Source organism: Mya arenaria, chromosome 5, assembly GCF_026914265.1.
Source record: "Mya arenaria isolate MELC-2E11 chromosome 5, ASM2691426v1".
Lineage (NCBI taxonomy): Eukaryota > Metazoa > Mollusca > Bivalvia > Myida > Myidae > Mya > Mya arenaria.
Window position 1 is genome coordinate 11,760,334 of NC_069126.1, and position 13,072 is coordinate 11,773,405.

The 13,072-nt window shown below is 32.6% G+C and overlaps 3 protein-coding genes across 4 annotated transcripts in view; 2 read left to right on the top strand and 1 right to left on the bottom strand.

Annotated features, from left to right (window-relative positions):
- The window catches only part of LOC128235433 (uncharacterized), a 35,619-nt gene extending 31,168 nt beyond the window's left edge, over positions 1-4,451 (top strand). The window contains exons 46-50 of the mRNA XM_052950254.1: positions 225-443; positions 1,125-1,220; positions 2,024-2,349; positions 3,070-3,271; positions 3,520-4,451. Coding sequence (XP_052806214.1) covers positions 225-443; positions 1,125-1,220; positions 2,024-2,349; positions 3,070-3,271; positions 3,520-3,806 — 1,130 coding nt within the window. The 3' untranslated portion in view covers positions 3,807-4,451. The remainder of the gene's footprint in view (positions 1-224; positions 444-1,124; positions 1,221-2,023; positions 2,350-3,069; positions 3,272-3,519) is intronic.
- Positions 4,452-5,961: 1,510 nt separating this feature from the next.
- Positions 5,962-8,837, bottom strand: LOC128233575 (uncharacterized). The gene is made up of 4 exons (XM_052947313.1): positions 8,514-8,837; positions 8,141-8,231; positions 7,842-7,940; positions 5,962-7,645 (listed from the first exon to the last, which is right to left on the bottom strand). Exons 1-4 carry the CDS (start codon positions 8,835-8,837, stop codon positions 7,434-7,436), a joined length of 726 nt encoding a protein of 241 aa, XP_052803273.1. The 3' UTR covers positions 5,962-7,433.
- An 855-nt stretch (positions 8,838-9,692) lies between these two features.
- On the top strand, positions 9,693-11,157 carry LOC128233578 (arp2/3 complex-activating protein rickA-like). Of its 2 annotated transcripts, XM_052947317.1 has the most exons (8): positions 9,693-9,772; positions 9,886-9,915; positions 10,172-10,207; positions 10,321-10,359; positions 10,473-10,508; positions 10,629-10,661; positions 10,775-10,831; positions 11,051-11,157. In XM_052947317.1, exons 1-8 carry the CDS (start codon positions 9,755-9,757, stop codon positions 11,066-11,068), a joined length of 267 nt encoding a protein of 88 aa, XP_052803277.1. In that variant the 5' UTR covers positions 9,693-9,754; the 3' UTR covers positions 11,069-11,157. The 2 variants fall into 2 exon arrangements, with proteins under 2 accessions (XP_052803277.1, XP_052803278.1); XM_052947318.1 differs by lacking the exons at positions 9,693-9,772; positions 9,886-9,915 and adding an exon at positions 10,036-10,058.
- The last annotated feature ends 1,915 nt before the right edge of the window (positions 11,158-13,072 follow it).

Below are 13,072 nucleotides of genomic sequence, written 5' to 3' on the forward strand. Positions count from 1 at the left end.
TTATCTTAAAATTGACCTGTATCTGAATTCTTGCAATTTTAGAGAAATTCGTTTTGGTATATCTTAATACAAATTATGGTGGCATTACGACATTGTGGATATATTTTAAACGTTTAATAACGTTGTTAATCAAGGTCATGCGAAACAAATCTAGATGGTATTATATTTAGTTGCCAATCATTTCATAGCACTTTATTTCCCTAAACATTCTTGTGATTATCAAGGTACTGTTCGGGGAGGTACACAGCTACAAGAATACACCAGTGTTGGTAGAAATGAATTTGCATCTAGCAATACAATCCAGTTACAACACAACACAGTGGTGTTTGTCAGCGTAATAGCAGTGAACGGAGCAGGGTTAAGGACGGTGAGCCATTCCGAGCAGATTTATATAGATTTGACACCACCGGAGTTTGAATACGTTTACGATGGTGATAGTCAAGGTATGATAATCCAGTGTGACAGTAATGACATTATTCGTACATTTTATTGAATATGTTTGTGCGATTTGAAATGTGTCATACAAAGGTCAAACACCTCTCAATACAAAATCATCAGTATAAGTAATACAATGAAAACTTCATGGACACGCCCAGTAGTCAAACGTACGATTACCCTTTTTAAATGCACGTTGTCAATGCCCAACAGACACTAGACCTGAATCAGACATACCACAAACAAAGCAGCACTGTCATACCACACATTGAAATAATCAAAATAATCATGAGCAAATACTGTGGTTTCCGCCTTTGAATGGTCAGTGAAAAGGGAGTTTACTGGAGTTGATCTACGTTTTGTTTAATTACTCAACTTCACACTAACTCCAACATTTACGAATATTTGCAAACTTATGAATATATGTCTAAAGAAGGCAGTGTATTCAATAATCAAGTTTGATTCTTAAACTGTTTCTACTGCCCCCCTCCCCCTTCGAACTTCCAGCAATGACTGATTCAAGTTGTATGTTGTCCTATCGCGTTACTTGTCTCTAGTTTGTTGAGTATTGGTGGCTGTGCCTTTGTAAAATATCATACCTGTGGGGCTTGTCACTGTAGTTTCCATTGAATAATATCATTCAATTTCATATTTAGATGCACACATTTCAATTTTTCATTTTGTTGCAGATTTCGATATCCAATTTCAAACGTCACTCAACGTCAGCGTGGCCTGGTCAGTGAAAGATCAAGAATCGGGAATACAGGAATGCTTATGGGCAATAGGTACATTCATTAAAAAATTTTTTTATCACATAACATTTATTTGAATACTATATATCAAAATCATTAAATGATACTCTTATTCAAAATCGATACATACGCATGTATAACAAACATTAATTTTGAATGATAAACCTTCAACTACTTACTAAGTAAGGCATTAATGGAAAATATTAATTACTGATAACAAGTTTATAACTGTGTGTTTAATAGCTTAAAACGCAAAAATATTAAAGGATTGTTAAATGCTTCAAGGTTTACTGCGATCTACCATCGTCTCACATTGTAGAAATCCGTGTTTTCTGCACTTAAATTAAACAGTATCATTCAAAAGAACCATGTTTTCGACATTTATTAAACCTTTTGGTAAATTAAAACAATTGTGTTTAATGTGGTAAATCTCATTTGGGAGTAATAGTGCATCTTTTATAAGATAACGAAGTATGTCAATTGTGAGCTTATTCTACTTAAGCTATTGATTTTTGTCGAAAAGGGTCATGACATATACGTCAGTGACTCCCTTATGTTTGTATGTTGGTTTTCTTACTTCTCAACTGTTAAAACGCAGATAAGACAAGCCCAAACAATAATGCATACACTTAAATGCACACTTGCAGTTGCAATGAAATATTGATCTGGCGTGATCTTCCCTGGACTCTCCATTGTGTTCCTTATATTAATATTCTTACTTTTTATATTTTAGTCAGTTCAAATTCATTGATATTTGCACAGCAATTGACAGCGTTGTTAAATATATATGTATAACCATGTTTATACGCAATAAATGCATGTTTCATTTGACATAGGCTTGTCACCAATGGATACAACGCTTCAAGAGTATACACAGATTGCCATAGCAGAAAATGTTGCCAGTACCGTTCTTAGTTCAACACCGTATGATCGCTTATATTCGACCGTGAGATGCACGAATGCAGCTGGCCGTACGGCTTCTATTTCTACAGATGGGCTGAGAGTTTTAAACATGTCATTGGCAACAAATGACGTATACATCTCCTTAATGGCAATATCCGAGACACAATATCCAGCTATTGGAAAGTACCATGGCAACAGGACTAAAATCAAGTTTCAGTGGGCGGGTTTCAGACATGATGAAGGAATAAACAACTGTTTGGTAAGATATGACATAATTTCAATATTCCTATACATATTAGGTTTAGGTTGTAATTCCAAACAGTTGAACCATTCTGAATAAATGCTGCTGTATTTCAGAAAACCAACACATTTTCTAGTTCGCCGCTGGCTCCATTAACCGCAATGTTACGTTTGATGCTTGTTGACCTCAGACAAGTTTGGTATCATTTGATGCCTTATTTTTAATATATAGTAAATTTCCGAAAGTACGTCACACATAACATTAGTACAATTTGTACTTTCCTATTTTATTACAAATTAAATCGGATGCATATAACTTGTTTTGGTATATGTTAAGGCCAAAAAAATAATATATCATTATTAACTACATACACACCTGTTTAAGACGATACCTAAATATAAAGGGGTCATGAGGCATCATCAGGCATCCCAAATCAATCTAAAATACGCATGATTGTCGGATTCCTCAATTTGAGTGATTGCATTTGTGCTGTACTGTGCTCGTTTGTCAAAGCTTTTTCGAAGGACTTATAGTTCACGATCAAATTTAATTGCACTTACTTTTATGAATTAAAAAGCATTATACAGATATATCATAAACACCGACGCTATCAAAATGCTTATTAGTTAATTCTTATCAAATACTCAAAATGTTAATCAGATAGAAATATCCCATTGTCTATCATTACATTGTGCAATTATTATAACAATTGTCTTTATAACTTTCCTTTTATTTCAGATATCCCTTGTTGGTGTTGACACCTCGTTCTCCGAAACAGTCGTCGGTAGTACGTCTGATGTTAACTTTGCTAGTTTTACCGGATTGAATCTTGAGGATGGCCAGTATGAAGTAACAGTACAGGCCGTTAACGAAATTCACATGTATAGTGAAAAGAAAACCATTGGCTTCTATCTTCTTACATCTAAACCAGCTAACACTGGTACGCTATGACAATAGTATTAATTTGTTCAAAATCTGATAAAATGATAATCAACATATCAACTATCACCAAACCAACAACAGTCACAAGAGTATGTCGATAATCCAGACGCATGAGAGTATGTAGAAGTTGTTCGCGTGATCTCAAATCGTTGATGTCCCTATTTGTTGGTTTACCTTATAATCAACTTATTATTGTATTTTTTAGATAAATTAAAATGTTAAACCCTAACCTTGTCTTATTTACAGGAGGATCGGTCGTAACGGCATGGGATGCAAAAACTCTGAAAGCAAAAGCAGACTGGTCAAACGTATTCGATTCTACCCATCCGCTGTACTATGAGGTGACCTTGCGTCAAGAGAATGGCGAAGGAGATTTGATACAGTGGCAGGAGACAACGAATACTGAGATAGAAATTACGCTTAAAATGGAAGATATTTCTTTGTCGGGCAGCATGCTGAAATTCAGTATTAGGGCGATAAATCATGCTGGATATTTTGACACCTTTTACGCTGACCTTTACGCTATTGTGTGATAATTTGTTTATGTGATACACTATTTGAATTTTGACAACATAATTAAATTCATGTACTTTGTTTGATTTTAAGACTAACTGCACATGCGCGCAGGTAGTCTTAAGACCGCAAACTCCAAAGAACTACTTCTTTTCATGTCGTTTAAACCCATTTTTTGTCTCAATGCGCTCTATATTTAGCAGATTGACGTTGAAAACATAAACAATAGTTTAGTTGTATTGCGGTCCGAGTATGAGTGCATGCTTGTTCGGCTATTTCCGCACTATATTTCTGTATCCCGGCGTTGTATTCGTAGCAGAATATAACTATTTTAAGATCGCTATATTCATCAGATTAATGTGGGTCAAAATAATTGGAGGCTCTGGTAGGAAGGTAACATAATGATATCCACTCTGAGTTTAGCCTGAGTTTAGCCCAAGATGTTCCAGAAATTATTACCGACCGCAAGTGTACCATCGCCTGTAGGGTTTGCTATTATAACCTGACGTGATCTTGAAGCACGCTTATTTGTAATGACATATTTTTTATCTTACTTTTAGGAGATAAGAAACAAAAATGATTGTCTGAATGTCAAAATAGTTGTATCTCAGGTTTTGCTAAATCTTCAAATACTATTATTTGCCTGCTATACAATAACAAAATACTATTCGTTTTATGATTTTAGGCGTTTATATTTCTAATAATTTATCAATAAAACTTGAAAAGCACAATCATATTCTCATTATTAAAACAAACAGCATTCGGTATAAGTTTGCAAATCCGGTTTACTTGCAAACTTAGTTTTTTTTTATTATCTTAGATATCAACTTTAAAAGCGACACATAGAAAGTTTGCCCATTAAATAAGAAATATTTAAAGTAAAATTAAAAACAAAAGTTTTAAGAAATATGAAAATTTAATTCCAAAATTGATTTCTACCGTTGGCCACCAATTAGATTTTAGGTCCCCCGAGGGGTTTTGGCAAACTCCAATTGGAGAATTTTCCATATGAGCCGAAACGGGGGAAAAAAATCAGCAATTTGAAAAAAAAAATCAAATATTACAATTTGGAACAGAAAATTACATTTCTATTTATGTTTTGAGTACTAGATTTATTAACTTTATTAAAATCTAAAAAAAATCAAAAAATATTATTTTGTAAAAACGGGTCTCCAATTGGGGAAATTTCCAATTGGAGAATTCCACAGTCAATTTATATTGATAAAATTCACCAATTGGAGAATACAGAAGTTGGAGAACACAAAAGTTGGAGAAATCACCAGTTGGAGATTTCCACAGTATTACAGCTGCTGGGGAAAATAAAGTTGGGATACATACATGTCATCATATAATTGCTAATTAATTTAATATTGATAGAATATTCAAGAAAATAACAATGCCAGATGTTAGTTGTTACCTGATTTCGCGTATACAATCGGCATTTTCAACTTGTGTGCAATTTAAAGCAGTTTTATTATATATAACTACGTCAGATGTGTAGTTTTATTATTTCTTTTCGGAAAACTGTTATATCAAAATGCATATTTCACTAATAAATCTAAACAATCAAACTGTTTGCTTAATTTTGCATTTTCCAAAGATACTTCCTGGTGGTAAGTAGTAGTATAAAAACAGGGGTTCAGCGGCCATTTTGAAAATAGGAACAATAGAAAATGGCTGCGATAGGGGTCCAGGGGTTCCGCGGCCATATTGGAAAAATATTTCTTTAGACGGCAGATGTTTTTCTCAAAGCCGATATTGACGGGATACCGTTAGATGTTGTGAGGCCGTTGTCAATGTGGGTGCTAATTACTGTATTCAAATTTGGCTATGAATGAAGTCCTTCATTTGTGTGCTTTTTCGATAGTAATTATGGATTCGAGAGCGTAGGTCAGAGAATGTTTTCTTTTCAATAAGATCGAGTCAATGCTTTCGTCGGGTAGCTGATAGTTTTAAGATTTTATTGGGGCTTTCAGTAGCTTCACAGCCATTTGACATGAAATGAATTTTAAAAATAGCCGTAAGTGTCAGTGTGGTAACATATTAATTAGCCCTCTCAAATTGTCATTAGCCCTTTCCAATAGAATAATTTGTTAGCACACTGACACTAACACTAATTGGATTATACATTACTATTCGTATTATTAAACCATCAATCTAATCACAAGAAGCCAACAGTTTTTAATGCTTTTATTTCTTAACACAAACGTGAGCAGATGTAGAATAAAACACAATGGTATTAAAATGTAATAATTCTTAATGCTTCTAAAGTTTTTTTGGAATAGTTATGTTAAAACATTTCTTTGAGAGTACTGTTACAATAAAACCTGATGAAAAAAATAGCAGATGTAAAAATAGGCATGATATTAGAAAGTAATTATTTTAAATGCTTTTCAAAACACTTTTTTAGTTACAAAATTTATTGGACTAAACATTACTATTCGTATTATTAAAACCATCAATAACCTATGTAATCACTAGGAGCCAACAAAGTTTTAAATGCTTTTATGTCTAAATATAAATGTGAGCAGATGTAGAAAAAACACAATGGTATTAAAATGTAATCATTCTTAATGCTTCTTAAGCTTTTTGGAATAGTATGTTAAACATTTCTTTGAGAGTACTGTCACAATAAAACCTGATGAAAATAAAAAATAACAGATGTAAAAATAGGTATGAAATTAGAAAGTAATGATTTTTAATGCTTTTCAAAATACTTTTTCAGTTACAAAATTACAAGACTTGTTTTGTAAACAATGCCTATCATTAAAAGTTACACAATCTGCCCATAAAACAACAATATAAATCACAGTGTACATCTATTTGAGAATAATACTATTTACAACAATAAGTAACAACAAATACATAACAGAGTATGGCTTTCAAGTATCAATAAATATGTTTGGAAGATAACCAATACAAATCAGTATACAGCTCTTTGAGAATCATAGAATGAATGTATATGTTATTGAAATAGTTTTGTTAAAAACTGTTAATGAGGAATGATTAGAATGAGTAACAATAAAAACCAAAACATTCAATAAAAACCAAAACAAAAAAACAACAAATGTTTTAATACTTAAAAAATGATATAACTTAAGAAAAATTCTGGACCATTACTCATGACTTATAAGTAACAACAATCACAGTATACAGCTATTTGAGCACAATAAAAACAAGATTCACATTTTACAATGTTTCATATCAAAACTGATGAGGTAAAAAGTGAATATCATAACTTATAATGAGGATGAGGGTTTTTATAAAACAATTTAAAATTGTAAACACTAAAGTTATAACAGCAAAAATGTTTTAATACTAGTTAGCCACTTTGGAAAGAACATTAAACTATGTGAAAGAAAATGAAAAAAAAAAAAAAAAATCTAATTATATGCCAAACGTTCAGGTTGTCTTCGATCTCTCAATGGATATCTCCTAGCAGGTAGTTCGAGATTTGCAAACTTTCTCATAATCTTATCATGTAAAAGTAAAATTACTTCTATGAAAATGTCAGTGAAAGAATAAAACACAAGGCTGATGATGGTTGTTGTGATGAAAACAATCATATCTAAAACAGAATAAATGATGATACATGAAATGATGATACACGAAATGAACCTTCAGAATCATTGAATTTTTTTTCAGAGTTATTCACATTTAGCCCTAGAATATTCAACAATTGAGCTATCCTCTGAAATTGATCTTAAAGGCTGTGAAATCACAACCTCTCTCAACTCAATACTCCCTCCGTTTCGTCTTTGGCACCTCCCTCTACACATACACACACAAACAAACGCAAGTAATACAAACAGCAATGCAGTCATGATGGGGAGGATGATGGAGAGGATAGGGTAACGTGCTATGAATAAAAAAATGATGATATTCTTTATATAATAAAAGTTATCTCATATAATGCCATAAAATAAATGATTCTTATCAAGGCATCTATGAAATAGATCTACTTTTATTGATTCAAACCATTATCTTACATCTAATGGAGGATACATGAAAAGCTAAAACAAAAATGGATAAAGCAAATGAAAATTCATAGATACCTGAAATAGATATTTCCTCATGATATGTTGTCAAGGGTGGAGTGCTGTAGGTTGTAGTGGCATATGTTAAGATTGGCACAGGTAGAGCAGTTACATCATCTAAAACACAAGTATTGAAAAAACAATAACAAATATTGAAAAAATGGTTGTGATATGTTGACCTTTTTTAGATTTCCATTCAGACTTAAAAGCAGCTTATAGTAATTTTGATGATAGCTGAATGCTAACATGAATTGATTTTAAGTCTTGAGTGATTTATGAAAAGCCGAAAAAAGAGCAAAATGAATAATAATTAACACCTGAAATCGGTATTTCTTCCACATCATTATCCATTCTTGGGAGTCGAGTGGTGTGGGTTGCAGAAGCATGAGTTGATAGTTCATCACCGGGCTAAAAATAAATAAGTGGATTCTTGTTTATTTATGTTTTATCAACTTCAATGTTTTTGAACATTTAATATTGATGGTGTCTATATTACACTATGAGAGGAAGTTGGCATAGTAAAAATCAAACAGTATTGATTCAACCAGTGAGAGCATTGAAAATGTCTGGAACGTCATAGGTGACTGCATTCAAGCATGTGACTATTAGCATTTATAGCGATACTTTTTATTGAGGGCATTAGTTATGATATTACATATATAAAAACACTCGCTGTTCATTGATACTTACAGGACATGTAAGTAACTTCCGGTCCGGCTGGATGATTGTCAATGCCCTATTCCCCACTATATCTTCACATGCCAGAAATGCTCCTTTAGATTGAATCGTTGATAGACTTGGCATGTTTACAACATCGATCACGGACCCCGCTTCAAACCCTGTCATCAACACAACTCTTCCAGCATCTCTATTGCTGAACGTATAGTGTCCAACACCTTTACCTTCGCACATTAGGCTATTAAAAGCCTCAGAACACACATCTTTGTCATTATAATGATTTCCTACGACGCTTGACCAAAGCAAACAAAGAACCAACACCGACATTTTTTGCATATTGCGGGAACTTGCGCGCGAACTTGCGCATGCATTTATTTACCTCAAAGAAAATAACAGAAAAGAAAAAAACATACATAAAACCCGGCTCAGCGTATCAATGCCAATGAATGTCATATCATTTCGTATATTTTTGTTATGCGAATATCGTTTTATTACTTTAAAGCGCATCTTTATAATGCACTTTAAAAACGTTTGTTTTTGTTGTTGTGTAGTTATGTTATAAAGCGATATTTGGTGTTCAGGAGCAGGTGTATGGGATATAAAATGACTTGATGCTTAAAAAATCAAAAACCGAAATAAAAGGCTCAAGATGATTTTGAAAACGAGTCACGCCAAATTAAAATAAAGCATTTGAGCAGATATTTTTAAGTTTACCAATCATCAACAAGAATTGGACGACTATACAATTATATGATATTCTATTAACCAATCAACAAGTTAGTTGCTGGTGTGGGAGAACCCCTCTCTATCCCACCTAGATTGAGGACGCTATAAATAGAGAGTGTAACATGTTGTTTTCACCGTGCTTTTTTAACTTTCAAAAGAACACACCAAAACATGAGCTTCACAATAAAAAGAAGCGGAAGTGGCCATGTGGCAAAAGCAGATTCTAGGATTGGAACGAAGAAATTACTTTGTATAACCCCATTTTTGGGTGAAACATTCATTCACATTCATGATATTACAAAGAATAAAAAAATATCATTTAGCTATGAAGAATATGTGATATTCTGGGATATGAGAGAGGAGGTGGAGCGGATCCACACGCTCCTCCACGAGAGGGTAAGTCTTTATACTTCGCTTATTCAAGTTTCAACATTAAAATATATATTCTTACGTTATACATATGATCGCGTTTATACTCTTTGTACTCATATATTAAACACTTGTTACAGACACCACCATCGTCACCGATGAGCGCAGCTCAAGCGGTAAGTCTTTATACTTCACTTATTCAAGTTTCAACATTAAAATATATATTCTTACGTTATACATATGATCGCGTTTATACTCGTTGTACTAATATATTAAACACTTGTTACAGACACCACCGCCGATGAGCACAGCTCAAGCGGTAAGTCTTTATACTTCACTTATTCAAGTTTCAACATTAATATATATATTCTTACTTTATACATATGATCGCGTTTATACTCGTTGTACTCATATATTAAACACTTGTTACAGACACCGCCACCGATGAGCACAGCTCAAGCAGTAAGTCTTTTTACTTCACTTATTCAAGTTTCAACATTAATATATATATTCTTACTTTATACATATGATCGCGTTTATACTCGTTGTACTCATATATTAAACACTTGTTACAGACACCACCACCGCCACCGATGAGCACAGCTCAAGCAGTAAGTCTTTTTACTTCGCTTATTCAAGTTTCAACATTAAAATATATATTCTTATGTTAAACATATGATCGCGTTTATACTCGTTGTACTCATATATTAAACACTTGTTACAGACACCACCACCACCACCGCCGATGAGCGCAGCTCAAGCGGTAAGTCTTTATACTTCACTTATTCAAGTTTCAACATTAATATATATATTCTTACTTTATACATATGATCGCGTTTATACTCGTTGTACTAATATATTAAACACTTGTTACAGACACCACCACCGCCGCCGATGAGCGCAGCTCAAGCGGTAAGGTTTAATTTTCATATTTTGTTACTTCAGTTTGGAATTGATATTTACAAAGGATTCACATTAATCCAAAATTCAAAATGAAGATGGTGATTTAAAAATGTGAATACTTTGTTTTAGGAAACCCTCGCAACCACAGAATGGACCGAAGTTGTAAGTTTTAATTCTCATAATAACAAAGGATTAACATTAAACATAAATTGAAATGAAGATGGTGATATTTTAATGTTTTGTTAGTGTTTTTAAATGTGAATCCTTTGTTTTAGGAAACCCTTGCAGCAACTGAATTCCTCATGGGGGAGGAGTTGTATTTTGCAGTTCCCGTAAGGATTTTTATATATAATAACAATTATTAACACATTTTATTTCTCTTTTTCATATTTATTGTAAATACATATAAATATTTAATTTCATGTTTTTTTATACATACATTTGTAGCGTAAACACTAAAACTAAACCATATTGAAAAAAGTCACGTAAAAGCAAATCATCATCAAATGTATAATGTTTGAAGATAATACTCGGCAATGTTTTGGTTTCAGGTGAATTTGCCGCAATAAAAAGTGACACCTTCGCCGCTGCCGCCGATATTTAAATGTTGTAAATAATTAGAAAATAAACATGTCAATGTTTGAAAAACGTCTTCACCTATTGCTTCTTACAGAGGAGGATGGAATTCATCTTCATATGCGTTTACTGTATTTTATAATGACCGTAGGCATAGGAATGGATCCCGTCCTCTAAAAGAAATCTCTTATCATCGAAACTAGACAATCCAACCTTATTTATTTTTTCTAGATAAATTTCATGATTGTGGCTGCGAAATGAATGCATTCTTGAAAACAATTTAGTAGATTTAAATAATACATTTTTATAATGTTGCATTCTAAACTCTTTTTCAACAACCACTTTTGATATTCCCTTTGCTCTCTTCTCAGTGGAATTATTGCATTTGAATGCATACATTTTCGATCGAAGCCCACACACTTCAGAGATACATTTTTCATTTGTCTCACTCTTCATCTTTCCCATTACCTTTTTGTTTTTATCGCTATATAAAAAATGATCTTTAGGGAAATCTGAAGTGTCAAACAAATGTGAATGTGCATACATATCTTGGAATAAGTCTTCAGTTTCAACATTAATCAGAAAAGAATCAGTATCAGTTAGTTGCAAATGAACTTTATTAGCATATTGCTTTTTTAAGTGATTATAATAAAAATCATACATTGTATGCTTCGACAAATCTAACACAGTCATTCCGATATAAATTGGTTTGTTCAGTTTAGAACTGCTTTAACAGATACAACAAGTTGTATAGTTTACAGTAAATCACCAGGATTTTTCCAAATTAACTCCCAAAGGGATATTATTACAGAATGAACACATCGCAAATTCAGTGCTGCATAGATTGTAGTTCATTGCTAAAAAAATCAACATTAGGTGTTTTTGCTGCTGATCAGCTGCCAATTAGCTCATATTTTCCTTGCGGATTTATTAGCAATACAGATGTGTATTCAAAGGATGGGATGCATTGGTGTAGTTTTTACTTTCCTGACTCAACTACTGTAGAATATTTTGATAGTTATGGAAAACCTATCAATTACTATAATGACTTTTTTCCTCTGTATGCATCCAAATTTCCATCAATTCTTTCTAATTCGAAGCAATTGCAAAGTTTATATAGTAATGTGTGTGGGATGTATTGTTTGTATTTCTTATTGCAAAGACTTAATGGAGTATCCTTTCACAATATTGTAAATATGTTTTCAAATGTTCATGAGTACAATGACTCGTTTGTATATAATAGTGTTAGCAATGTTTTTGTAGAATGTATACAAAATACTTGTGTTAATAACCAAACATGTAAACCATTTATAAAACGAATGTAACATATAAATAAACATGTAAATGTACATGGTGAATAAAAGTTGTGCGAATATATTTTTGGTGTTGTTTTTATGAATACCATTTCTGCATTTGACTTCTCTGGACATACATCATGACAGATGCTCTAATTAAATTTGAATGCCCAGCCACATGTATTGTTGCAGGGGCCAGTGGTAGTGGAAAGTCAACATTTCTTTTGAAACTCTTTAATTATGCACAGCAGATGTTTATGAAAATACCAAAAAGGATCATTTACTGCTATTCTACATATCAACCTTTATATGAAGAAATGAAAACAGCAGTGGAGAATATTATTTTTTTTGAGGGTCTACCAACAAAAGAAGATATGGATATGTGGTCTCTCGAGCAAGGTTTTAAAATTTTAGTTTTAGATGATTTAGCACAAAAGGCTTCGGAAAGTGTGGATATAGTGAACTTGTTTACCATTTATAGTCATCATAAAGATTATTCAGTGTTTTATGTTGTTCAAAATCTATTTTCTGGTGGTAAGTATTTTCGCACCATCAGTTTAAACAGTCATTATTTCATACTGTTTAATAATCAAAGAGATCAACTACAGATTCAAACATTAGCAAGGCAAATGTTTGCAGGTGACAGCAAATATTTTATGGATGCATATAAGAAAGCAGTAAGGAATAAATATAGTTATTTAC

What these genes read in the sequence shown, in the direction of transcription:
- LOC128233575 (XM_052947313.1), bottom strand. Translation starts at nt 8,837, where the DNA reads ATGCAAAAAATGTCGGTGTTGGTTCTTTGTTTGCTTTGGTCAAGCGTC. An exon ending in GGAAGAAATACCGATTTCAG is followed by an intron (nt 7,941 to 8,140) that starts GTGTTAATTATT and finishes CTTGTGTTTTAG; the next exon opens with ATGATGTAACTGCTCTACCT. An exon ending in TGAGGAAATATCTATTTCAG is followed by an intron (nt 7,646 to 7,841) that starts GTATCTATGAAT and finishes TTTTATTCATAG; the next exon opens with CACGTTACCCTATCCTCTCC.
- LOC128233578 (XM_052947317.1), top strand. An exon ending in CGATGAGCGCAGCTCAAGCG is followed by an intron (nt 10,360 to 10,472) that starts GTAAGTCTTTAT and finishes CACTTGTTACAG; the next exon opens with ACACCACCACCGCCGCCGAT. An exon ending in CCACAGAATGGACCGAAGTT is followed by an intron (nt 10,662 to 10,774) that starts GTAAGTTTTAAT and finishes CCTTTGTTTTAG; the next exon opens with GAAACCCTTGCAGCAACTGA.